At 40.7% G+C, this 24,824-nt stretch overlaps 1 protein-coding gene across 11 annotated transcripts in view; it reads left to right on the forward strand.

Annotated features, from left to right (window-relative positions):
- The window catches only part of LOC124996749 (membrane-associated phosphatidylinositol transfer protein 2-like), a 54,189-nt gene that overhangs the window by 22,083 nt on the left and 7,282 nt on the right, over positions 1-24,824 (forward strand). For 4 of the 11 annotated variants that reach the window (XM_047570035.1, XM_047570036.1, XM_047570037.1 and 1 more), the window contains 24 exons: positions 4,615-4,829; positions 5,834-5,955; positions 6,114-6,347; positions 8,598-8,948; positions 10,148-10,246; positions 10,577-10,681; positions 10,767-10,831; positions 11,932-12,022; positions 12,536-12,689; positions 12,804-12,993; positions 14,091-14,210; positions 15,398-15,609; positions 15,707-15,882; positions 16,310-16,480; positions 17,661-17,804; positions 18,385-18,549; positions 18,670-18,924; positions 19,208-19,356; positions 20,993-21,109; positions 22,522-22,638; positions 22,734-22,882; positions 22,963-23,112; positions 23,836-24,019; positions 24,101-24,229. In XM_047570035.1, coding sequence (XP_047425991.1) covers positions 4,615-4,829; positions 5,834-5,955; positions 6,114-6,347; positions 8,598-8,948; positions 10,148-10,246; positions 10,577-10,681; positions 10,767-10,831; positions 11,932-12,022; positions 12,536-12,689; positions 12,804-12,993; positions 14,091-14,210; positions 15,398-15,609; positions 15,707-15,882; positions 16,310-16,480; positions 17,661-17,804; positions 18,385-18,549; positions 18,670-18,924; positions 19,208-19,356; positions 20,993-21,109; positions 22,522-22,638; positions 22,734-22,882; positions 22,963-23,112; positions 23,836-24,019; positions 24,101-24,229 — 3,864 coding nt within the window. The remainder of the gene's footprint in view (positions 1-4,614; positions 4,830-5,833; positions 5,956-6,113; positions 6,348-8,597; positions 8,949-10,147; positions 10,247-10,576; positions 10,682-10,766; positions 10,832-11,931; positions 12,023-12,535; positions 12,690-12,803; positions 12,994-14,090; positions 14,211-15,397; positions 15,610-15,706; positions 15,883-16,309; positions 16,481-17,660; positions 17,805-18,384; positions 18,550-18,669; positions 18,925-19,207; positions 19,357-20,992; positions 21,110-22,521; positions 22,639-22,733; positions 22,883-22,962; positions 23,113-23,835; positions 24,020-24,100; positions 24,230-24,824) is intronic. The other 7 variants (XM_047570039.1, XM_047570041.1, XM_047570040.1 and 4 more) reach the window with 7 other exon arrangements.

The following is a 24,824-nucleotide window of genomic DNA, read 5'->3' on the forward strand; positions in this document are numbered from 1 at the left end:
CCACGCCCTTAATTATAATTAACTTAAATCCTTGATATAATTTAATTTAATTCAATTGAGTTTTATTTATATAGCATCAATAACAATACATATTATATATACAAATAAATTGTATCAAGTCACTTTACAATAAACGGCCTGAAACCTCCAGAGCAAAGAGAATCATACAAAATGTGTGAAAATACTGTTTCAAACAAAAAAGAATACGTAAAATAAAAATGAATTAAAATTAGAATAAATTACCTCCAGCGACTGAAGTATTGAAAGTATCGACATTTTAATTTGAGAATCGATTTTAGAGCATAAAACCTGGTATCAGAAGTATCGATATTTCGGTATCAATCTGCGCATCACTAGAGAACAGGAGGAGAAATGAGATAAACATCGTTCTGAATGAAGCAAACATGAATCTGATGGTGATACAGATACGACATATAAATGATGATGTATTTAGTGGATGAATACTTCCTGTTGACTTCATTTTTAGCTCCTGAAAGTCGTGGACTGTCACCATGAATGATCAAAACCATCAAACAGTTGAGTATAAATGTACAGGTTAGCTTTCCAAATCAGATGATTTACTTAGTTTTTAGTAAATGTTGCTCAAATCGGAAGAAACTGGATGTTTTTGAGGGACTATTTTCAGCAGCGGATGAATACACATTTGGATCTCCTCCCCGGTCGCCTCTTTAGCCTCTTTTTGAATCAGCTGTGATTTAGGTGGAGTCGAGCCACGATGGCGGCGACCGGAGGCGTCGCACTGAGCTTCAAAACTCCTGTTTATCCATCTTTATTTACCGGCCTAGTTAGAAACACGAGTGTGTGTCGAGGCCTGAGGGGTAGTTACGCATGCACCCCTGGTTTATGTTAACCTTGTGGTGTCACATGAATTATTCAGGGTACCTGGCAGAAACGAGACCCTCAGCAAAGCCGGGGTCCATTATAATTCAGCAGACGTGGTCCTCGGCGTCCACCCAGAGCCAGAAGCACTTCCCCGATTGGACGCGGGCTCCACTTTCTTTCCCTGTTCTCTATTCAAACCCTCATTCTCCTCCGTGAGGCTCTTTAAAAAAAAACGTTTCTCTTTAAGACGAATTTGAAAAGGTTTGAAGACAGATTTGTTTTCCACATCACATCCCTTCCTTAGTAAGAACTTTAAACACGTCCTCTTTTCCTCTTTTCGTCCTGTTAGACATTTGTTTTCCTTATCTGAGATGAGTTTCCAAGGACAGAGGACGTTGTACGAAGTCTTTTGTTATATTTAATTGACTTTGTGGGTCTGTACTTTTTTTTTTAACAAGGGGAAACAATGCATAATGCAATATGATGATAATTATGGAGACAAAAGGGATTTCTGGAGCTGAAATTAATATTTAGACTTCTTTTTTTGTGCATAAAGTTCATCATCATCTTCTTTTCCTTCTTCCTTCTTGTTTTCTTCTGTCTGGGAGGCTAAGAAGCTATGTTGAGCTACCGTTAGCATTTGTGTTTTCCTCTTTCTCTGACTCCAGCCAGGACGAGGGTAATCTAAGGCCCTCGGCTCTTCACCTAAATTACATTACCTGCTAGATTACAGCAATTTTCCAGCTGTTTGCCTCCTCTGACCTTCATTACTGATCCCGCTTTCCTCAAGTCTTCCGGAGAGAGGCCTCCGTGTTCAATCTGAGCTCTCGTTCTCGACCCCGAACCCTAACCCCCCCCGTCTCCTCGCTGTTAATAACCATCACGGTGATTTGTATTCACGTACGGCGGCACATTACGGTGGGAGGGATAAAATAGCTTTTCAATCATCGCTCTGAAGCCAAGACGTTGTAACGGTGTCATCATTCACACGCCGAGAGAGCGATGGGCTGGCGCTCGATAAGGAGAAACCGTACGGGATCAGGGCCGATGTTGACTTTGATCGCAGTGGACATGTCCGCTTCATATTTAGGTTTGCACACGACAAACTGATAATTAAAAAACTACTGGTTATGTAGCTCCTCCTGCCTCATGGAGAAGGAGTAATGCACCACTATGGCCGCCCTGAGATACATCACTATAAAGGATACTGTACAGTACGTGAATAATATTGTTGGCTTCGCTATTATCATTTGGTTTGTTGACAAAAAAAGCTGGGAGGCTAAGAGGCTACGTGGAACTACTACTAGCTTCTTTTAGCTGGGAGGCTAGGGAGCTGGGAAGAACTACCATTAGCTGGAAAGCTATGAAGCTAGGAGGACCTACAATAAACTGGGAGGCTAGGAAACCAGGAGGAAGTTCTATTAGCAGGGAGGCTAGGAAACTATAAGAACTACTATTAGCTGGGAGGCTAGGAAACTAGGAGGAAGTTCTATTAGCTGGGAGGCTAGGAAACTATAAGAACTACTATTAGCTGGGAGGCTAGGAAACTAGGAGGAAGTTCTATTAGCTGGGAGGCTAGGGAACTAGGAAGGACTACTATTAGCTGGGAGGCTAGGAAACTATAATAACTACTATTACCTGGGAGACTAGGAAACTAGGAGGAAGTTCTATTAGCAGGGATCCTAGGCAGCTAGTTCTACTGTTAGTTAGGGGGCTAGGGTGCTAGTAGGAAGTAATATTAGCTAGGAAGGCTAGGGAACTGGAAGAGCTACTATTAGCTGGGAGGCTAGGGAGGTGGAAGAGCTACTATCAGCCAGGAGGCTAGGAAACGAGGAGGAAGTACCTACTATTAGCAGGGATGCTAGTGAGCTAGGAAGAACTACTATTAGCTGGAAAGCTATGAAGCTAGGAGGACCTACAATTAGGTGAGAGGATAGGAAGCTGGAAGAGCTACTATTAGCTGGGAGGCTAGGAAACTAGGAAGAAGTACTATTAGCAGAGATGCTAGGCAGCTAGGAGCTGGAAAGCTATAAAGCTCGGAGGACCTATTAGGTGAGAGGGTATAAAGCTAGAAGAGATACTATTTGCGGGGATGATAGGAGGGAGCTGGGAAGAACTACTATTAGCCAAGAGACTAGGAAACTAGGAGGAAGTATTTGCTAGGAGGCTAGGAGACCAGGAGGAAGTTCTATTAGCAGGTATGCTGGGGAGCTAGAAGAGCTACTATTAGCTGGGAGGCTAGGAAGCTAGGAGGAAGTTCCATTAGCAGCGACGCTAGTGAGCTAGGAAGAGCTACTATTAGCTGGGAGGCTAGGAAGTTAATTGATTTTCTTTTTAAATACGTTGTTGTTTTAATCCATTTTCTCCTGCTAAAAAAACGACTTTACCCTCGAGATTAAACTGATATAAACAAAAACAGCTCATTCATTACATGACACTCAACATCCCTGAATAAATATTTGTCTCTGTGGACGAACTGATTCCTTGAGGTTGATTTTTCCTTTGTCACGTCCTGAGTTAATATAAACGCTCTGTGTATCTGGCCGCTGCAGACGCTTTCATTCTAATTGGACTGAGGAGTTTCATGAACTGATGCCGTAATCTCTGTGGAGGTTTTAATACTCAGCTCAGCGTTGTGGGATCTGTGGGGTCCGACCATCTGCTGCTGCTTATCGGAGGAAGTTTCACGCAGGGCAGAGAGGGAAACCGAGGATTTCAGCTTTTACTGAACGGCTTCGCTAGAACTAAAACAATTAGGATTAATTTGTGGGTGAAGGAAAACAAAAAAACCTGATGCTAAGTTTAAATAAATGCTAACAGAAGTCAAAGAAAAGCAGTTTTTCTTTTTCCGTGTGACAGCTTTTTTCTTTCCGCCTCATCACTTTGGTTCTGCTGCATCATCCGCCCACCTCCGATCAGAAGGTCAGCGAGACAGGAACGCTGCTGCGTTAGGAAGCCAGGAGTTTAATTGGGAGTTAGAGGAAAGAAAGGATGCGTGTCATGAGGTCAGGACTCATCGTCAGCAAACTGTTCATTAACCTGGAGTAAGGTTGTGGGTCCAGAATTGTGACGCTGCTCCAGAACCGACTTAAAACAACTTTATCAGGGTTTGTAGCTGCACGTCAGGACACAGTATTCATCTTGCTGTAATAATCTAGGAATCTGGAAACACTAGAAATAATCCAGAAATTAGAAAATTTAAGAGTGAAAATCAAAATAATCTTGGAATATCTGCATTATTCTTGAAAACACCCTAAAACTCAATATTATTTACAAAAAAATTTAAGAATAAAACTGAAAATAATCTCCAAATAAAAAAAAAAAAAATAGAAAAAAATAACAAAATAAATAAATAAAAAATAAAGCATTCGGGAACATTCGCGAGTTTGGGATTAATACAAAAAAACTCAACAAACCTGTAATAATTGGTCTGCAATAATCTTGAAAAACTACAAATCATCCAGAAATTTGAAAATTTAAGAGTGAAATTGGGAATAATCTTGGAATATCTGCATTATTCTTGAAAACACCCTACAACTCAATATTATTTAAAATTAGGAGAAATTTCCCATAAATAAATCTAAATTAATAAAAATAAATAAATAAAAATTTTAATTTACTAAATTTTATGATACAATTTGGAAATTATTCTGGAATAAGATTGGGAATAATCCTGGAAAATCGCCAAAAGAAACCAGAATCCAGTCCCACTCCACCTGTAATCATCTTGAAAATGTTGTGAATAGTTTTGGTATTTGTGTCACTTTGCAGAAGAAAAGCCGGGAGGAGAGTTGTGGCGAGGGCAGCGGCGTGGAGATCCTGGAGAACAAGCCTTACGAGGACGGACCCGGGGGCTCGGGCCAGTACACCCACAAAGTTTATCACATCGGCAAACACATCCCATCCTGGTTCTGCGCCATCCTCCCCCAGGCAGCGCTCCGAGTGGAGGAGGAGTCCTGGAACGCTTACCCCTACACCCGAACCCGGTCAGGAAATATAGTTTAATTAAGAGTATTAATCCTGAAATGTCTGTAATAACCCTGAAAAACTATGAATGAAATAATAATCTTGAAACATCTACATTAATCTTGATAAAAAGACCTTGAAACGTCTGAAATCATTTGAGGTCAATCTTAAAATTCTAAATCTAAAAACTGCAGTTATTCTGAAAAAAACTTGTCATAGTATCAAGTAATATTCTGCCTGGAATAATCTTCAAAAACTAGGAATAACGCTGAAAATGTAGGAATTATCTTGAAATGAAAAAATTAAATTGGGAATAATCTTGAAATGTCAACATTACTCCTGAGCATAGCCAAAAAAAATGCAAATTAAAAAATCTGAAATTATTTTGGGAATAATCTTGAACATTTGATCATAAATTTGGAATATTCTTCAAAATTGGGAATAATGTTGGAATATTGGGAATAATTGCAAGATTTCACAGTACAATTTTGGAATGAATCTGAGAATCTGGAATAATTTTGGGGATAATCCTGGAAATTTTGCAGTAAACCTCTGAAAAATTGGAAATAATATTTAAAAACTGAGCAAAACTCAAAAGAAAGAAAAAACTAAATGCAATTTATTGCTAATTATAAAAAGTTATCCAAAGAACCACTGACCTTTTAATTTGCAGAACGTTCTTAATGCTTTTTTTTTTTTATTCCATCTCCCAGATTCATAATTTAAAAAATGAAAATCACTGAAACTGCTGACGGAGACTTTTAGTTTGGACCAGTTTCAGCTCAGTGATCTCATATCAATCCATTTATGCAGCTTCAAATCCTCTGAGGTCTTAGAGATGATTAGATTCAGTTTTGCCTCCTGCACTTCACTCCTTTAAACGTATTCTCTGCAACATTTCAGAAGGAGACTCGAGTCATTAATCACTAAAGCCACTGATAAAGATACAGAATTTTTATCAGTCCACAATATTTCCTCTCTATAATCTATATTTATTTGTCTTTTTGGTTCCTTTGTCCATCAGGTACACGTGTCCCTTTGTGGAGAAATTCTCCATAGACATTGAGACGTATTATAAACCAGACACTGGGAATCAGGTGGACGTCTTCAATCTGTCGTCTGCTGAAAAAAGACAGCGGACTGTAGGTAAGTGGGTCGGCGTGCACATGAAATAAAGTACAAACAAGCGTGATGCAGAGGGTAGGAGCTACAGTTGAGCCTCCGCATACTAAATATCCACCGACAAACACAAACGCTGCAGGGACGGTTACATAAAACCTGCCTCGCTGTCACATCTCTGTTAGATCCCATAGACATTGTGAAGGACTACATTCCTCCTCACGAGTACCTGGTGGAGGAGGATCCGAAGCTGTATCAGTCGGTCAAGACCAGGCGGGGCCCTCTGACCGAGGACTGGATCGAGGAGATCAACCAGAACCTGGCCCACAGCGCCGTCATGTGCGCCTACAAGCTCTGCAAGGTGGAGTTCAGATACTGGGGGATGCAGTCCAAGATCGAACGCTTCATACACGACGTGGGTACGTATGGGAGGTGGTGCCCACATGTTATAGTTACAAAAATAAAAAGACATGAAAATTAAGATTTACATAAAAGTTGTGAATAGTCCTTCAAGTGATAGATGATAACAGTCAGTCAGAGACAATCCTGAAAAATCTGATTAAGGCATTCAAACATCAGGGATGATAGAAATCAAAAAATTAACTCAAGATGGTCATGGATAAATATGAATTAATAAAAATAATTAATAACTCAGATAAATTGGGACTAATTCTGAAATCTTGAAAAGTTGGAAATTATTTAGGAATATTCTTAAATTAAATTCTTAAATTCCCATAAAAATTGGGATTAATCCTGAAAATCTGGAATAATGTTGAGATATTGGAAATAATCCAAGAACATTTACAGTTAAGTTCTGAAAAATTGAGAATAATCCTGAAAATCTGGAATAATTTTGGGATTTTGGGAATAATCCTGAAACATTTACTGTAAAGCTATGAAAAACTGGGAATAATCCTGAAAATATGGAGTAATCTTTGAATATTGGGAATAATTCTGGAACAATTACAGTAAAGCATTGAATAAATGCGAATATTGCTGAAAATCTGGAATAATTTTGGAATATTGGGGAAAATCCTGGAACATTTACAGTAAACGTCTGAAAAATTGGGAATAATACTGAAAACTCAACAAAAATCCAGAGTCCGTGATACGCCACATGTAATAATCTTGTAAAACTAAATGTAATCCTGAAACGTCTGCAATAATTGTTAAAATTTACAAATAGAATATATAAAATTTTGAACCTGGATACTAAGTAATTTTGAAAAAACTGCAAAAAACACTTCTGAAACATTTACAGTAATCCTGAGAGATAGTGGAATAATCCTAAAAATCTGGAATAAACTTGTAAATCTGCATTTAATTGGAAAAAGTGGGAATAATCCTAAAAATCTGGAATAACTTTGCAAATCTGCAGTAAATTGGGAATAATCCAGGATATTCTGGGATATTTGTGATTTAAATATCTTTATGTGTCTACGAGAGCCCCAGAGATTTCATGTTAACGTGAGGAGTGAAGTGAATGGATGAAATGCTAACGCTAGCTGGCTGAGTAGAAGGCGTCTGGCTCCCTGAGATAACAGAGCAGCCTGAATTAATTTCCTGCCATCGCTGGACTGTTTCTATTTCGCTGCTGTGATCTAAGACTGTTTATATGACTCCTCGTCCTCCACTCGCTACCTCACAGCGTTTACTTCCCGGCTAATGAAGCGGCGGCCGCTCTATTTTCTTTTATCAACTCATCTTCAGGAACAAAATGTGGTTTTCCTTCCTGACGCTCACTTCAGCGTCTCATTCAGATTTATTTTATGCTAATGTCATGATTGTATACTAGTTTTTACTCTGAAATATTCAGCAGCGCAGCAAGTATTATCCCACAGCAGCTCTGCCTGTGGACTAGTTTGAGTCATTCGTATCTTTCTTAATGTCATGATGTTGATTATCGTACGGAAAACAAAGCTTTCTTCTTAAAAATCTTGTTAAACTGTTTAGCATTTGGGAATAAACTTAAAACAACTCAATCCACAATAATCCTAAATAATAAGAATAAAGTCAAATAATTCACAAATAATTGCAAAATATAGGAATAATCTCACAAAACTGGGATTATATCTATAAACTAATAAACTGACAATAACATTTGTGAATGAACCTGTTTCCTTGCAGCAATTCTGGAGGAGAACATGGTGTGAAAAGTCTGAAATTATTTGGGAATAATATTTACATTTAAAAAAATATAAAAATATAAATTTTTGAATTAACCTGAAAACTGTGCAGTAATCCTTATTTTATTTAATTAATTTGAATTGAAATTTATGTTTCTGGATTAAAAAATATATATACATTACTAAAATGCGTATTTTGATTTATAGAAGTAATAAAATAACATGGCTAAGATATATCCTGAACAATTTAATTCATAATCCGAGAAAACTTAAAAATTATCCTGAAAAGTTAATATATATATTATATAAAATATTATTATTTAAGTTCATGATGATCTAGAAAACTCAAAAGATAACCACCTCAAAGTGATTATGACGCCATAATTAATGTGGATTAAATCATGTTCGTGAAATGTTAAAAGTTCTGCAATACCAACAAAAGTCAGTGATAAAACTTGGAGAATGAATATGAAACGCTACGGAGAAGTCAAGCTGAGATCCGCTGTTTAAAAATGTTGGATAATCTTTGTGTGTTTGCTGCAGGCCTCCGTAAAGTGATGGTCCGAGCCCATCGGCAGGCGTGGTGCTGGCAGGACGAGTGGTACGGCCTCACCATCGAGGACATCCGGCAGCTGGAGCTGGAGACGCAGCTGGCGTTGGCCAAGAAGATGGCCCAGTTCAGCCTCAGCGAGGAGGGCGGGGTGGAGACCAACGGCTCCTCCTCCACCGGCCAGGACCAGGAGCAGGGAGCAGAGACCGGGGCTGCAGAGGCCGACGGAGGAGGAGGAGGAGGAGGAGGAGGGAAGCTCGGAGATTCACTGGAGACACGAGGGGAGCTCACCAAGCAGTGGTCGACATCCTCCAGATCCTCCAACAGGTCATCGAAGAGAGGAGGTGAGGACGAGCTCCTCCTGGTTTCATTTATAAACTTTCATGAAACAACGGGGAGATTTTCAACTAAAGTGCAACAACTAAAGTACTGTCAAGGATCCAAAGAGGGGAGAGGGACACACATCAGTTAAGATGATACACAGTAGTAGCACAGAATAACATGATGAGTAATAGAGAAGAAATTAGAGGATAGGAGCTTAGTGCTAGAGAAAATAAATTAGAAGATAGGAGCTTAGTGCTAAAGAGAATAAATTAGAGGATAGGAGCTTAGTTTCTAGAGACAAGAAATTAGAGGATATGAGCTTAGTGCCAGAAAAAAATAAATTAGAGGATAGAAGCTTAGTGCTGGAGAAAATAAATAAGAGGACAGGAGCTCAGTGCTAGAGACAAGAAATTAGAGGATAGGAGCTTAGTGCTAGAGAAAATAAATTAGAGGATAGGAGCTTAGTGCTAGAGACAAGAAATAAGAGGATATGAGCTTAGTGCTAGAGACAAGAAATTAGAGGATAGAAGCTTAGTGCTAGACACAAGAAATTAGAGGATAGGAGCTTAGTGCTAGAGACAAGAAATTTGACAATAGGAGCTTAGTGCTAGACACAAGAAATTAGAGGATAGGAGCTTAGTGCTAGAGAAAATAAATTAGAGGATAGGAGCTTAGTGCTAGAGTCAAGAAATTAGAGGATAGGAGCTTAGTGCCAGAAAAAAGAAATTAGAGGATAGAAGCTTAGTGCCAGAAAAAAAGAAATTAGAGGATAGGAGCTTAGTGCCAGAAAAAAAGAAATTAGAGGATAGGAGCTTAGTACTAGAGAAAATAAATTAGAGGATAGGAGCTTAGTGCTAGAGATAAGAAATTAGAGGATATGAGCTTAGTGCTAGAGACAAGAAATTAGAGGATAGGAGCTTAGTGCTAGAGACAAGAAAATAGAGGACAGGAGCTTAGTGCTAAAAAACAGAAATTAGAGGATAGGAGCTCAGTGCTAAAGAAAATAAATTAGAGGAGAAGAGCTCAGTGCCAGAAAAAAGAAATTAGAGGACAGGAGCTCAGTGCAGCCTAGGCCTATAGCAGCATAATTAAGGCATGGCTCAGTCCAGCTCTAACTATAAACGTTCTACTTTATGAAATGTTAAAACCATAATCTGCATACTCTAATATATTTTATTTTATTTAAAACTGTAGTTAACTGATTCTGTCTGTGTGTTAGCAGGAAGTCCGTCCCACCAGAGCATCTCAGAGTGGAGGATGCAGAGCATCGCCAGAGACTCAGAGGACAGCACAGACGATGAGTTCTTTGATGCTCACGGTAATATTATCATATTATATTGTGTGTTTTAAATGTGTGTCAATGCACTCTTGATGTTCTCATTTATCCCTGTTTCACCATTTTCTTTTTGTTAATTAATACATTCAAACAATAACTACTAAAAAACTGTCAGATTTATGGAATCATAAACGATAACGTTCATAAAATAGAGCCGTCAGTTTCTCATGGATCTCTACCTACCACTGGATCAGAACCAGGATCACATGGTTAGAGACATGATCCAGATTTAGGAACAAGACCAGACTCAGACCAGATCCTGGACTCTAACTCTCTATATGAGATGAGAGATTAATTTTGTGTATCTTACAGAAGACTTCTCAGATAACGAGGAGATGTTTTCCAAGGAGATCACAAAGTGGAGCTCCAACGATCTCATGGACAAGATAGAAACCACAGAAGCGGATGAAGCACAAGGTAAGTGTAAAAACTCACATTTACAGTTTAAATTCGTCTTTCCTTTTTATATAATTGACTGGGAGGATTAATTATCCTTCAACAGAAACTCTGTATCAGGAGTCTGGCGGGGAGTACGCCGTCATGAGCAACGAGGAGGCGCAGATGGAGGTAATGTTGTTTTGTTTTTTCCTGTGTTTTCTGATTTCATTCCTGTCCGTCTCACACCAGCATCCTTAATTAAATCGCTTGTACATAATAGTCAACTGAAATGAGCTTCCAGTCATCCTGTCAGTGAAGTTATGTGATGATCCAGTCTCTGCTGCAGGTTCAAAGTGGGTTTAATTTCCCCCCAGAACATGAGGACGAAGGTTCCTCCCCGTCCTGTTCCCCTAAAATATGATGCATTATTATCGATTATATTACTAATAGCACGTCTTAGTCGGCTGCTATGAGTCTTCATATTTATTTCATTTAATTAAGTATGAGCATATCAAAAAAAAAAAAATTAATCTGGCTCTTGGATTTAGCTGATTTCTGAATAAGTTTAGCTTTAGCTAATGCTAGTTTGATGCTTCATTATAATTAATTATATGGACTCAAACTGGCTAAAAGAAAACCAGGGGGAAGTCAGTGGCTAAACCTAGCTTCATGTTAGTAAGGTCTAGCTTAATGCTGGATGAGAAAAAAAAATGGGAAGGCAGCCTCTGAGATCTGCTAAGCTAACAAGCTAATACTAAATAAGCAAGGGGAAATCAACGGCTAAATGTAGCTTTATGTTAGCTAGGGCTAGATTACAGACTTTAGCCTTGTAATCATCCATCTTTCTTTTGGCATGGTTTTGTGTTTATCGGCTAAATATGTGTGAACCTACAAGGAATTTGAACACAGAACTTAAGTAAGCGTAAAAATATAAGCGTAAAAAAATTAAACTGTACAGCAACACAAATTAGACTTAATCTAAAAAAAGAAACAAGTACTAGAGAGCACAGTACCACGATGACCGTCCGTGGCACCGTCTTGGATGAGTTTAGTTTTGATTTAGGGATTTTTATGCAAATTTGAATAAATGTTAATCAGAGAAACATTTCTATGGCACATAAACTAGTCCAAGGTCTTGTCCACTTATGTATTTATTATCTCTTCTTTTGCATTTTGGCAACAGTCACTAAAACAAACCAACACTAAAAATAAAAAAAATAAATTTTTCCTGCATTTCCAAATATTTTGTGCCACTGTTTCCATTGACCTCCCTGTCGTCTTCTCTGCAGGACTGTTCGTCCCAGCAGTGTCTCCAGCCGTCCAAAATCCACGTCCTGGTCCTGGTCCTGCACGGGGGAAACATACTGGACACCGGCTCAGGTACAACAACAACCCTAAAAAGTCCTGTAAGGTTACTGCAAAAGTGACTTATTTCATGTGAGAGTTACAAGACACTAAAACCAAAAAAAATAACTATTTAATTTACATTAAAATAATAAAAGGAGGAATTATATCCTGACATTTCAGGACTTGAACCAGTGGGTATTTGGAATATAAATAAATGTTTTAGACATTTAGTCACACTCACTTTAAACTGTAATAATATTTTTGGATCAGGTTCTTTTGAAGCTGATAGAAGAAAATGTAGGTTTATTTTTACTGAATGGCTTTTTTTTACCTGTTCGAGATGTATTCAAATAAACAAAAAGTTACAAAGCAGAAGCTAACTTATCTCAAAATATAAAACTAAAAAAAGGCTAGTTCAGTTTAGCCTTTAGCCATTAGCCAAAGTTAGCCTTTATCCGCAGTTAATTCAGCCACTTGTTTCCTAAAATGTAAAAATTCACCTTTTTAATTAGTTAACACACAAATAAAAGTAATTTTATTCTGCAGGGGAACAGAACAACAAGCAGGGGGACGTGAACACGCTGACCGGGGCCTTTGAGACCGTGATGAGGGTCCATTACCCCACGGCTCTGGGCCGCATCGCCATCCGGATGGTCCCGTGTCCTGCGGTGTGCGTCGACGCATTCTCACTCGTGTCCAAGTGAGTGAACGGCATTTTTAATTATACCCGCTGTGACACAAGCACCTCCTGCTGTCGGCAAACAGACATCGTGTCCCTCCCCTCACCTCCTTTGTGCTCCTCTCTGCCGTGCAGCCTGAGCCCCTACAGCTACGACGAGGGCTGCCTCTCCAGCAGCCAGGACCACATCCCGCTGGCCGCCCTGCCGCTCCTCGCCACCTCGGCGCCGCAGTACCAGGACGCCGTGGCCACCGTCATCCTACGAGCCAATCAGGTCTACGGCGACTTCATCAGGTCTCTGGAGGGAGCGTCTTTTAATGGACAGGTCAGGAGGCATTTTGAATAGAGACGTGTATTAGAGAATCAAATCATGGCGCCATGTTTGCTACATCAGAAGTTAGATTCTACAGTGTAACTCTATGGGGCGGATGTTTACATAAACATCTTATTTTCACCATTAATGGGCCTATAAATGTTATTACCGACGTCTGTCAATATGTAAAAGGCCCTCACTTAAGTATCCCAGCGTCTACTTACTTTAAATATCTTAAATGAGGCTGTAAAATGCTTTGTAGCCCAATCACCTCATCAGTCATGGAGCTGTGTTTACCTTCTCCTCAGTCTCCGTGTTCATCCATCACCACCAGAAATAGTGAAAATTAAACTATTCTTACTGTTATTTAGTGTTAGCATTATAGCATTAGCATGCTAGCCATAATAACTTAGTAGTAACTGAGGTAAAGTTAAATTAAATGTGTCTACATGGACATAAATTACATGAACACATGGGTTTCACAGTTTATATGACGCTAGCTGCTATTTTTCTAAGCCTTTAGTCTAGAGAACTAGCTAGCATAAGGCTAGCATAAGGCTACCATAAGACTAGCATAAGACTAGCATAAGGCTACCATAAGACTAGCATAAGGCTAACTTCAAACTTCATTCATTTGTAAAGCGGTGTTCGGTGTTTTTGAGATCAAGGTTCACATTAATGATGGTGTGACTTTATTTTTCTATATTAAATCTTAACAAACGTCAAACAGAGACATTGACATTTACCTCATCACATAATAGAGAGAAACCAGTTGACATCCAGTTCTTCCTTTTAATCCTTTGCTCCATAACTTTCTCTGTTTTTGTTCGTTTTCCTGATCCTGTTCTGGAGCCGTACGCTGAGCACTGTGGTAGATTTTAACTTTTAATCCAACTTTATTCTCTGTTATTGCCACTTCTCTATGGGTGAATATTGGTTAGATGTATCCAACATGGCGCCCATGAAACACGTGACCAGCTCAGAACCAATCAGCTCAGAGAGTCCGTTCATTAGTTGGACAGACTCTCTCTCTAATACACGTCTCTGGTTTTGACCGATGAGGCTGGTTCCTGTGCATCATTCGGGTCTTTTCCTTCTCCCTGATGCAGGTGTGCGTCATCGGTGACTGTGTTGGAGGAATCCTGGGCTTCGACGCTCTGTGCAGCAGCTCTGTGACGGTGTCAGAAAGTCAAAACAGCAGCAGACGGGGCAGCACCATCAGCGTCCAGGTATCAAGCCACACTAGTGATTTTAACCCTTCCAACAACTCCTGAAGCAATCGAGTCCCATTCAAAGAGATTAAACTCCAGAAACACATTTATAAATGAAAAAAATTTAAGTATAAAACAGTCTGAGTTTAGGAATAAATCTGGAGACTCACAGACCTTTAGACCAGGTTCTCAACCTTTTTGGGTTCCTGCTTATAAACTTATTAGCAGCATTGTGCAGAAACTTTGAACAATGCAACCAGGAGCGAGATCTCTTGATAAAATACAGTAAATTCCACTTGTGAAACTGATTTAATGATGTTGGATGGGGTTAATTTATAACTGAGGGACTTTTGAAGTCCATAGGATATATCTAGTACACATTTTTATCAAAAGTAAAATAAAACTAATGTTTTTATGTTCATTATGAGCATGTCTTTACAAAATCCATAATTATTTATGATGGAAACAATAACTTATTAATAAAAAATGACTAGACGTCACTAAAATATCTGAATTTAATAACAACCACCTTCTAATTAGCTAAATAATAATAAAATGGACTCATTCAAAATTTGTTTTGATTGTGTTGTTTTTGTCAAGTTGAGATAATAATATAGGCAATATATCAAATTTTATATGGAAAATAATAAAGAGAAAGTTTATCCATTATTTCTTTCTTTTTTATGTTGCTTGTTTGTGTTGTTTATTTGACTGTTTTCCTTGTCTTATCATTATTTCCATGATATCTTTGTTGTTCTACTGGATCGATGTAGGAAAGAAAATTAATAAAAAAAAAAAATTTGATCACAATAAAAAGAAAGTTCATCCGTTACAAACACATGACATCACATAAGGAAGTGAGTTAAATTAAAATCACATGACCTGCTCCCAGGTTTGTTCTTCCTCCTCTTTATTAGTTCTTTAATATAATGTAGCTTGTGAGTCAAGTGTGGATTCATCACATCATCACAGAAATAACTTTCAATTTCAATTTACTCGATTGTATATAAAAATATTTAGAAGAATCTTTCCATAAAAATACCACATGGTGATTGGTTAGAGGCGGCCATGTTGATTTTAAGCCTGAAAACAGACAAAATGTGTAAAACTGTAATTATATCTTGACCCAGAGCATCTCTACAACCCGTGTAAATATCTTTTTATATGTTTTTAACTTGACGTCGTCCTCTTTGCGTCTCTTCAAGGACACGGACCTTCTCTCTCCGGGCATCGTCATCAACAGCGCGTCTCCGTCGTCGCCGTCTCTGGAAGGAAGCCGCCACCTGAGCCGCAGCAACATCGACATCCCCCGCTGCTCGGGGCCCGACGACCCCAAGAAGCAGTTGCCGCGGAAACGCAGCGACTCCTCCACGTACGAGCTGGACACCATCAAGCACCACCAGGCCTTCCTGTCCAGGTGAGACAGTGGGACGGCGGGGGGGGGACACCACGCTGCACAGGAAGAGGTTTTACAGCCACGTATTTATTCTGTTTTTTTATTTTTATCTGATCAGCCTCCACTCCAGCGTCCTCCACGGGGAACCCGGGTCTCGGCGCTCCAGCAACAGCACCATGCTGGAGGGCGGCTCGCTGGGCAAGTTCGACTTCGAGGTGACCGACTTCTTCCTGTTCGGTTCCCCTCTGGGGCTGGTGCTGGCGCTGAGGAAGACCGTGGTGCCCTCTTTAGACGGTGAGGACTTTTATTTTGGTCCAAACAGGAAGTGGAAGCTGCTATTTTTTTTTTAGTTATTTTAGTGTGAGATCTCCAGCGGCGAATGCAGCAGGTGTCAGGGGTCGTGTTTGTGATCTCGAAAAGGCTGAAACAGTTTTGATACGTGATGGACGTGCAGACACAGGCACAGATCTGACGCCACTGAGTGTCCTCGGGGACGGACGAGGGACGAGGCTGGTGACCTGCAGCTGCTGGGTTTCATTTAACATCTGGACTTAATGTCCAACTCGGATTATTTATTTATTATTTCATCCATCCACTCATGTGCTGTGTAAATCTTTTTGTGATGCATTTGTGAGGACGTCTGGTGGACGTCTGGAGGCAGTTTTTGTGTCTTATTTTGTGTCTTATCTTTCTTTCTGTCCCCCCCCCGTGTCCCCTCCAGTGTCCGCCCTGCGTCCGGCCTGCCAGCAGGTCTACAACCTGTTCCATCCCGCCGACCCGTCGGCCTCCCGCCTCGAGCCGCTCCTGGACAAGAGGTTCCACCTGCTGCCGCCCTTCAGCGTCCCGCGCTACCAGCGCTTCCCTCTGGGAGACGGACACTCGGCTCTGTTGGGTGAGCGGCGGCGTCTCGTCATCGTAACGTAACGTTACGTCAGCGGGTGGAGATGCTATTTTAAAAAAAAAAAAAATGTTCGAGTGGAAGAATTTGATGAGCTCTGGATCCTGGTCTGCAGAGGTTCCGAGGGTCACGGGGGCAGTAGCTGTGGTTTCATTCCAAAATATTTCTACTATTGGTTTTTTTTATGTGTTTCCCATGACAGATGTTTTGTGAATGAGCTGTGACTCTCGTAAAACCTCACATTATCCAATAATCCTCTTAAATTCTCTTCACTTTGAGGAAGGGAACTGGTCACATGACCTCATACGTCATCTACAGTGACGGGGAAATGTCAAAAAAAGTGTTTCCATTGCACTTTTATATCAATACATCTAAAAAAAACACCTCATGAGAGAGTAAAAGAGATTTCAGACTTGTTTTTTTGTTTTTTTAGAAATGCAGGTGTTTTTCCATGACCAGTTTCTTGTTTTCATATTTAGTTTTGCATTGAGTGGACGGTGTCGTCATTGAGTCTTTCTATTCGTGTGGATGTTACTTTGACTCGTGTCTCCTTCCTAAGCTTTGCCAATCTTTCATTCATTCATTCCTTTGTTTATTCATTTTCGTGAGAGATACTATTTAAACTCCTCCTGCTCATAGTACCACATGGTTCACCATAGTATCACCTCACCTGTGGTTCCTATAGTTTTAAAAAGTAAAAGAACAAACCAGCAGAGCCTTGTTTAGGTTCAGGAGGCAGACGCCCTCTCTACTTTTAAGTTTAGGCTTAAAAACGTTACTTTTTCTCTGAGTTATGCTGCTTCAGGCCTTTTCTGCTGGAGGACATCCCACGATGAACTGAGAATCTTCCTCCTCTTTCTATCCATGCATTCATGGACTGTTTATATCAGAGGCTGAAGTTCAGTTACTCTGAAAAGGTAAAAATATTTGGTATTTCCTGATCAGTGGTTCAGGAATAGTTTGAGGACCAAGAATAACAACCGCTTCAAGGTGTTGCCTCCAAATTCCTCCAGATCTCAGTTCAGTCCAGCATCTTTATGAGGTTCTAGGTAAACGAGTCTTTTCCACGGAGGCTCCATCTCTCAGCTTAAAGCAGCGATGCTGACGTTTTGGAGCCAGACACCTTCATCTACTCTTGTTTTTTTTTTTTTTTTTTTTTTTTTTGGTTTCTCAGTAGAGACCGTGCAGAGCAACCCTCAGCTTCTGGCGGTGGAGTCCAGTGGAGCATCGTCCCACCGCTTCCAGGACAACGCCGTCAACGAGACGTCCATCCCCGTCCCCGTCCTCAACTGGCCGACCACACAGCTCCACACAGAGAGTGGGTCTCAGGGCTGTAACCATCCCCTCGCTTTAGTTTTCTGATGCTAGATGAGACTTATTTAACTAATAAAGTACTTAGATAAGACCTATTTACCTTCGTAGTTCTTAGATGAGACTTCGTTATTGTTGGCGAACCGTGATAAATATCAGAGTGATGCTTCTTCAAATGTCGTATTCTTCCACCTCGTTTGTAGCAGCTAGCTAGTTTTGGTAGCTAACGCTAACTGCTAACTAACTGAGATCAGATCCAACAACCCTGTGACACTGTCGCACGTTTTAAACGAAGAAATTGTGTATGAATGTACTATGTTTGAATAACATTTTAGTTTCATGTTTTCATAGTTTTTAATCGTCAGATTTTAGTCTGAGCTCGTCAGTGTTCATTGGTGAATTTTTTCGTCATCATCTTCGTGGCTAAAACATGACAAATATTAGACTTTCATCAGTCAGGTGCCTATAAATGTTCCTTATATCAGCGTCTTATATTTACCGCGTGTTTCTGCCGCCCCCTGGTGGACAAACAATGAATTTAATTCATTCATTCATGATGAAATAACTTGAGTCTCTCTTCTGTCCAGCAGCGGATTCTCTCCACTCTCACATTTTCGTCGACGGCCAGTTCCCTCCGTCCACGTCTCCGGGCGTCCCTCACCTGCGCTGCAACCGCAGGGCCAGCGAGGCCAGCATCGCCAGCCAGGTGTCGGGTCTGGCCGACTCCTACACCGCCTCCAACATCGCCTCCAGTAAGATTAAACCTCCACCCCAACACCCCCATCCACCCTGAGTGAGAGCCACGTTCTGCTGTGGACGCTGCTGGTTTCTATGTTACATGTCGGCTGTTTCCTCCAAACTACCCCCCTCAGCGAACACATGTGAGGTCAGTAAGCGGAGCGGCCTGCTGTCCCAGCTGGCCCCGCCCTACGCTAGGCTCGCCTCTCGGACTCCGTCGCTCAGGAGAATCCGCCGGGTGTTCCCGAGGCCCGACGGCGTGGAGTCCGAGCCGGGCTCGGGCGCTAGCGCCGACCCGACCCCTGACCTCTCCGATGTCACGTCTGTCGATATCGCAGACGTCAGCTCAGTGCCCCCGTCACCCAGGGTGATGAGGAACGTAGAGAAAGGTACCCTGGGAAATGTAGTGAGAGGACATGAGAGGGAAGGATGCTGGGATCCGTCCTCACCCCCCCCCCCCCCCCCCTTTGTGATCTGTCCTTTCCTCCTCATGAGTAGTTTCAGGAAACAAACTTCTAACGCGTTTCAAACCTTTTGTTTCCACTAATAATTAGGATTCTAGTGCCTCTTAGACGGATCCTCCTTCTTCTTCTGACTCATAATAATCCTGAGCTCTTTTATAAAGATGGACATGTTGTTCTGACTGTTAATGCTTTGTTTACCCGGCTGTAGTTGCCTCTCGGTGGTGGGGCAGTAAGCGGATGGACTACGCTCTGTACTGTCCTGATGCCCTGACAGCGTTTCCAACCGTGGCTCTGCCTCATCTCTTCCACGCCTCCTACTGGGAGTCTACGGACGTCGTGTCATTCCTGCTCAGACAGGTCCTCCTCCTCCTCCTGCTCCTCTTCCTCCTCCTTCCTCCTACTCCTCCTCCTCTTCCTCCTCCTCTTGTTCCTCCTCCTCTTTCTCCTCCTCCTCCTCCTCTTCTTCCTCCTCCTCTTCCTCCTCCTCCTTCTCTTCCTCCTCCTCCTGCTCCTCCTTTCTCCTCCTTCCTCCTCCTTCTCTTCCTCCTCCTCTTTCTCCTCCTCCTCCTCCTCCTCCTCTTCTTCCTCCTTCTCTTCTTCCTCCTTCTTCCTCCTCCTCCTCCTTCTCTTCCCTCTCCTCCTCCTCCTTCCACCTCCTCCTCCTCCTCTTCTTCCTCCTTCTCCTTCCTCCTCCACCTCCTCCTCTTCCTTCTCTTCCTCCTCCTCCTCTTCTTCTTCTTCCTCCTCCTCCTCCTCTTTCTCCTCTTCCTCCTCCTCCTCTTCTTCTTCCTCCTCCTCCTCTTCTTCTTCCTCCTCCTCCTCCTCCTCCTCCTCTTCTTCCTCCTCCTCCTCCTCCTCTTATTCTTCTTCTTTATCAGAATCAGAATCTCTTTATTGGCCAAATGAACAGAGGAATTTTACCTGGTACATCAGCGCCACATAGAATTAAATAAAAACCCCAATTTAGAAAGAAAAAAGAACTGGAAATATACATGTGATGTAATTCTTCTTATTTATTATTATTATTATTAATTATTAATATTATTTCCTTTCGTGTGTAATTTGAAAAAATGTCTTGACCCTGTCAGCTTTAAGAGATGAGACTTTATTGACTCATCAGGACACAAGTTAGATAAAATAAAAATTAAATTGAATTAAATAAAAATAAACTGAGTTTATCTCAGAATCTACAGGGTTTATTTAAAGAGCAGAACCAGACTGAGGACCTGTTAAACTCATGCTGTTTCTATTCATATGTATCTTTTATTCTTATCTCTACTGTTTCTATTTTATTTTACTTGTTTACCATAGTTATGGAAAATAATCTGGGCCGAACCTTAGTGTGTAACTTCGTTCTATTTCATGCTGCGAATGAGAAATAAAAATCCTTGAAGCTGTATTTGAATAATATTTGTCTTAAAATGGAGGTAACGTTTCTAGATTTCCTGCAGAATTAGTTTATACGTTACCGAGTCAGAGCAAATTAAGATGGAACGCAGCTAAAATTTGAGATTTAATTTTAAGTAACGCTGCTTTAAGTGGCTATAGGAAAATAATGCACCGAGTACGATTCTTCCATCTTCTTCTTCTTCTCTCGCTGTTCATCCATTCATGTGCTATTAATGTACAGCATGTTAGCATGTTAGCATGTTAGCATGTTTACTGCTTAATGCCTATATGACCTTTGGTGACATTTACAGTTGTTTCTTTTTTTTTTCTTGGTTTCCGCAACAGTGAAAATTAATCTGTAGCTGTAACGTAGATTTTACTTTAGTTAGTAAAGAAATATTATATATTATATTTTATATTATTTTTATTTATTTTTTACTTCACGAATCAGAATATGAAGGTGGGAGCAGACAAAGCATTGAATTAGCCATTTAGCTTCTGACACCGACACGAGTCAAAGCGTCTGTAATGACTTTTAAATATATATAAACTGTATTTTTAAACTGTCTTTGATTATTTATTGTAACGTGATTTTCTGTCGTAGGTCATGCGACATGAGAACTCCAGCATTTTGGAGCTGGACGGTAAAGAAGTGTCCGAGTTCACGCCGTCCAAACCGAGAGAGAAGTGGCTCCGCAAGAGGACACATGTTAAGATCCGGGTGAGACGAGTTCGTTAGAAACAGGAAGGAGGAGTTTTAACCAAACAGAGCTAAGAAAAACATTGTTTATGATGGGTAAAAGTTATACATATATTGATCCATTGTAGGAAATACAGGGAGGAGCGAATAAGATTAATGGAAAAGATAATTAAGGCACAAAAGAAAAGGAATATTGAGGCTGTATTAGGACTGTAGAATATTTGAAAGATTCAAGATTATATAATAGAATTTAGACTCCAAAATGAATTAATAAAGTCCTTTAAAGATAGGCCTGTCACCCGCCAATAAAGAAAGAAGAAGAAGAAGATAAGTTTGTTTTAAAGTTTGTTTGTACCAGGTGGTAACATCCAGATCTGAGGGATGAAGAACGTCCACAAGTGGAAAAAAACTACAGTTTAAAATCCTGCATAATTAAGGGCGTTCCCACTTTGATTGACAGGTGTTAGCCTGAGCTAACAGGTAGCGGAGAGTTGGGTGGGCGGGTCTCAACATCCAGGCTGCTTTAGCTCCGCCCCCAACACGACTCCCCCACGTCCATATTTGGAGCATCCGAGTGTGGGCGGAGTAAAGCTCATCCAACATGGCGTCTGTAGGCTCCGCCCACTTTGGGCTTCATTCAAGTTCAAAATCTAACGGGGTCACGATGGGTTTGTCCAGTTTAAACAGTCAATGGATGTAAAAAATGTAACAGTGGTTGTTTGAAACGATCCTAAATAGATTATTTAACCTTAAAATGTTGTAATTCATGAGGTGAACTTACTTCTACAACTCTCTGATGTGTGATATTAACTCGTCGTCTTAAATAAATCATGTGTTTGGGTTCTGTAGGTCCTGTATAATTTATTAAAGTAAGCTAACGTCAAATTCTGATTATTAATTCATTAACCTGATACTTTCTTTGTACCTATTGATTTAAATAGTTTCTACAACAGTAAAATATAAGAGATAAGAGAACTTTTACTGTTTAAAAACCTGCAGTCTTACACATTTTGATAAAAACTGGATCTGTTTCTGCTTTTTGTCATCATTTGTATGTACAAATAGTTACATGTTTTTATACATGTTTGAAATAATATTCATTCACTCTATGTATTAGAGTCAAATCCAGTTAAATCTTAGTGTAATTTATTATTATTATTATTATTAGAGCTGGTTCAGAAAGAATCAATAATAAAGAGTCAGAAATGTGATGAATCATATTAACAGAGAAAATATACATTTAATAAAATAAATCAAATATAAAACCTGACATTAAATGACAAGCTTCTCTTCTAATTTTAATTTTAAATGAAATAACTGATGGCAGGTTTTTAACACCAATGCAAAAATGAACATTTTAATAGAGTTTGTATTTATTGTGGCCTCTGTTTAGACTATGTTTTAACTGATTTCCTGTTTCTCCGTCTCCGCAGAACGTCACCGCCAACCACCGCGTGAACGACGCCGTGTTCACGGAGGACGGCGCGCAGGCGGTGACGGGACGTTTCATGTACGGGCCTCTGGACATGGTCACGCTCACCGGAGAGAAGGTACCGGACGACGCCGCTCACCTGGGAGGGAGGGAGGGGCGTGAACCTGCCACGTTCACCTGACAACGTTTTTTTTTTATCTCGTGTTCCTGCAGATCGACATCCACATCATGACCCAGCCGCCCTCTGGAGAGTGGACGTACTTCAGCACCGAGCTCACCAACAGCAGTGGACGGGTCTCTTACGTGATCCCTGAGAGCAAACGTCTGGGCATCGGGGTGTATCCGGTCAAGATGGTGGTCAGGTAGAAAAATAAAGATAAAAACTACATGGTTTCATGAATCTCCCTCAGTAATAACCTCCTCTCTGCTGCTTCGCTAACAGGGGCGACCACACATTCGCAGACAGCTACCTGACCGTCGTACCTCGGGGAACGGAGTTCGTCGTGTTCAGTATCGACGGCTCGTTTGCCGCCAGCGTGTCGATAATGGGCAGCGACCCGAAGGTCCGAGCTGGAGCCGTGGACGTCGTGAGGTGAGGATGAGACCAGAGCAGTGTCTTGGGTTTAGTTTGGAAGTTTTACAGAGTGTGGACACGACCGCTCATTAGGGCTCTGCTCAGGATTCTCCAACTCTTCATGTCCGATACCGAGATGTGCAGACGTTTTACACAAAAACTACACTCACCAGCCACTTTATTAGGTGCACCTGGCTAGTAAAAGGTTGTCCCCCCTCCCCCTTTTGCCTTCAGAACTAGAACTACCTTCAGAGTCACTTTCTTCCTTATTCTGATTCTCGGTTTGAACATCAGCAAGTTGTCTTGATCAAAGCACTGAATTGCTGCCATGTGATTGGCTGATTGGCGAGCAATTGAACAGGTGTACCTAATAAAGTGGAAAAGTGAGTGTATATCTCCTGTTATGGAATTAATTTTATTGTGGTGTTCTACTTGATGCATTCATAAATGTAACATGGTTTTTCAAATGTAAACATTCTCTGTGCAAAATTGAGTTACGGAAAACTGCCATTTTCTTTATTTATTCTAAATAATACAGTCATTTAATTATAAACTGGACTCAATCCACCTTTTTCTTTCATATTACTAAGACAATAGTGTAAATAAAACCACAAAATGTACATTTATGTCATGTATGTTTAGTTTTCTTCAGATAAAGAACTAATGTTCGACAGATGACGTTTCCATGACGAGGTCCATGTATGAGTTATATGTGTTGATTTTCCTCGTTGCTGTTTGCAGGTACTGGCAGGACCTGGGTTATCTGATCGTGTATGTAACGGGTCGTCCCGACATGCAGAAGCAGCGGGTGGTGGCCTGGTTGTCTCAGCACAACTTCCCCCACGGCATCGTGTCCTTCTGCGACGGGCTGGTTCACGACCCTCTGAGACACAAAGCAAACTTCCTGAAAACCCTGATCGGCGAGGTAAGAAGAGGCTGGAGAGGACAAAGCGTGGTCCTGTCAGTTCTTTTTCTTAAAGCCGACGTCTTCTGTCTTCTTGTTCAGGCCCACATGAGGATCTTTGCGGCCTACGGCTCCACCAAGGACATCTCGGTGTACTCGACCATCGGCCTGCCCCCGTCCCACATCTACATCGTGGGACGGCCCACGAAGAAAATGCAGCACCAGTGTCAGGTATGGAAATAAATAAATAACACGATAAGAAGAAGAATCTGTGCAATATGGTACGAGACGATACAATATGCTACAGTACGATATGACATGATATGATACGATGCGATAGGATTTTATAAGAAAAAATAAAATGATACGATACAACCAAATCCAGTTCACACAATACAACTAAATACGATACAATACAATAACATAAGATACAATACGATACGATATATGATACAAGAAGATACGATGCGATACAAGAAGATACAATAAGATACGATACGATACGACGTGATGCACAAACATACAATACAATGCAATAGGATGCGATGCGATATCACATACGATACGATGGGATACAATACGATGTGATACGATACGATATCGTTAGGATACGATATCGTTATGATACGATGTGATACAATAAGATACGATACGATGTGATACGATACGATACAATACGACACGATACGATACGATATCATTATGATACGATATGATACGATGTGATACGATACGATACGATATCGTTAGGATACGATGCGATACAAAATGATGCGATACGATATCGTTAGGATACGATATCGTTATGATATGATGTGATACAATA

This window comes from Mugil cephalus, chromosome 19 (genome assembly GCF_022458985.1).
Source record: "Mugil cephalus isolate CIBA_MC_2020 chromosome 19, CIBA_Mcephalus_1.1, whole genome shotgun sequence".
In the NCBI taxonomy this organism is placed as follows: domain Eukaryota; kingdom Metazoa; phylum Chordata; class Actinopteri; order Mugiliformes; family Mugilidae; genus Mugil; species Mugil cephalus.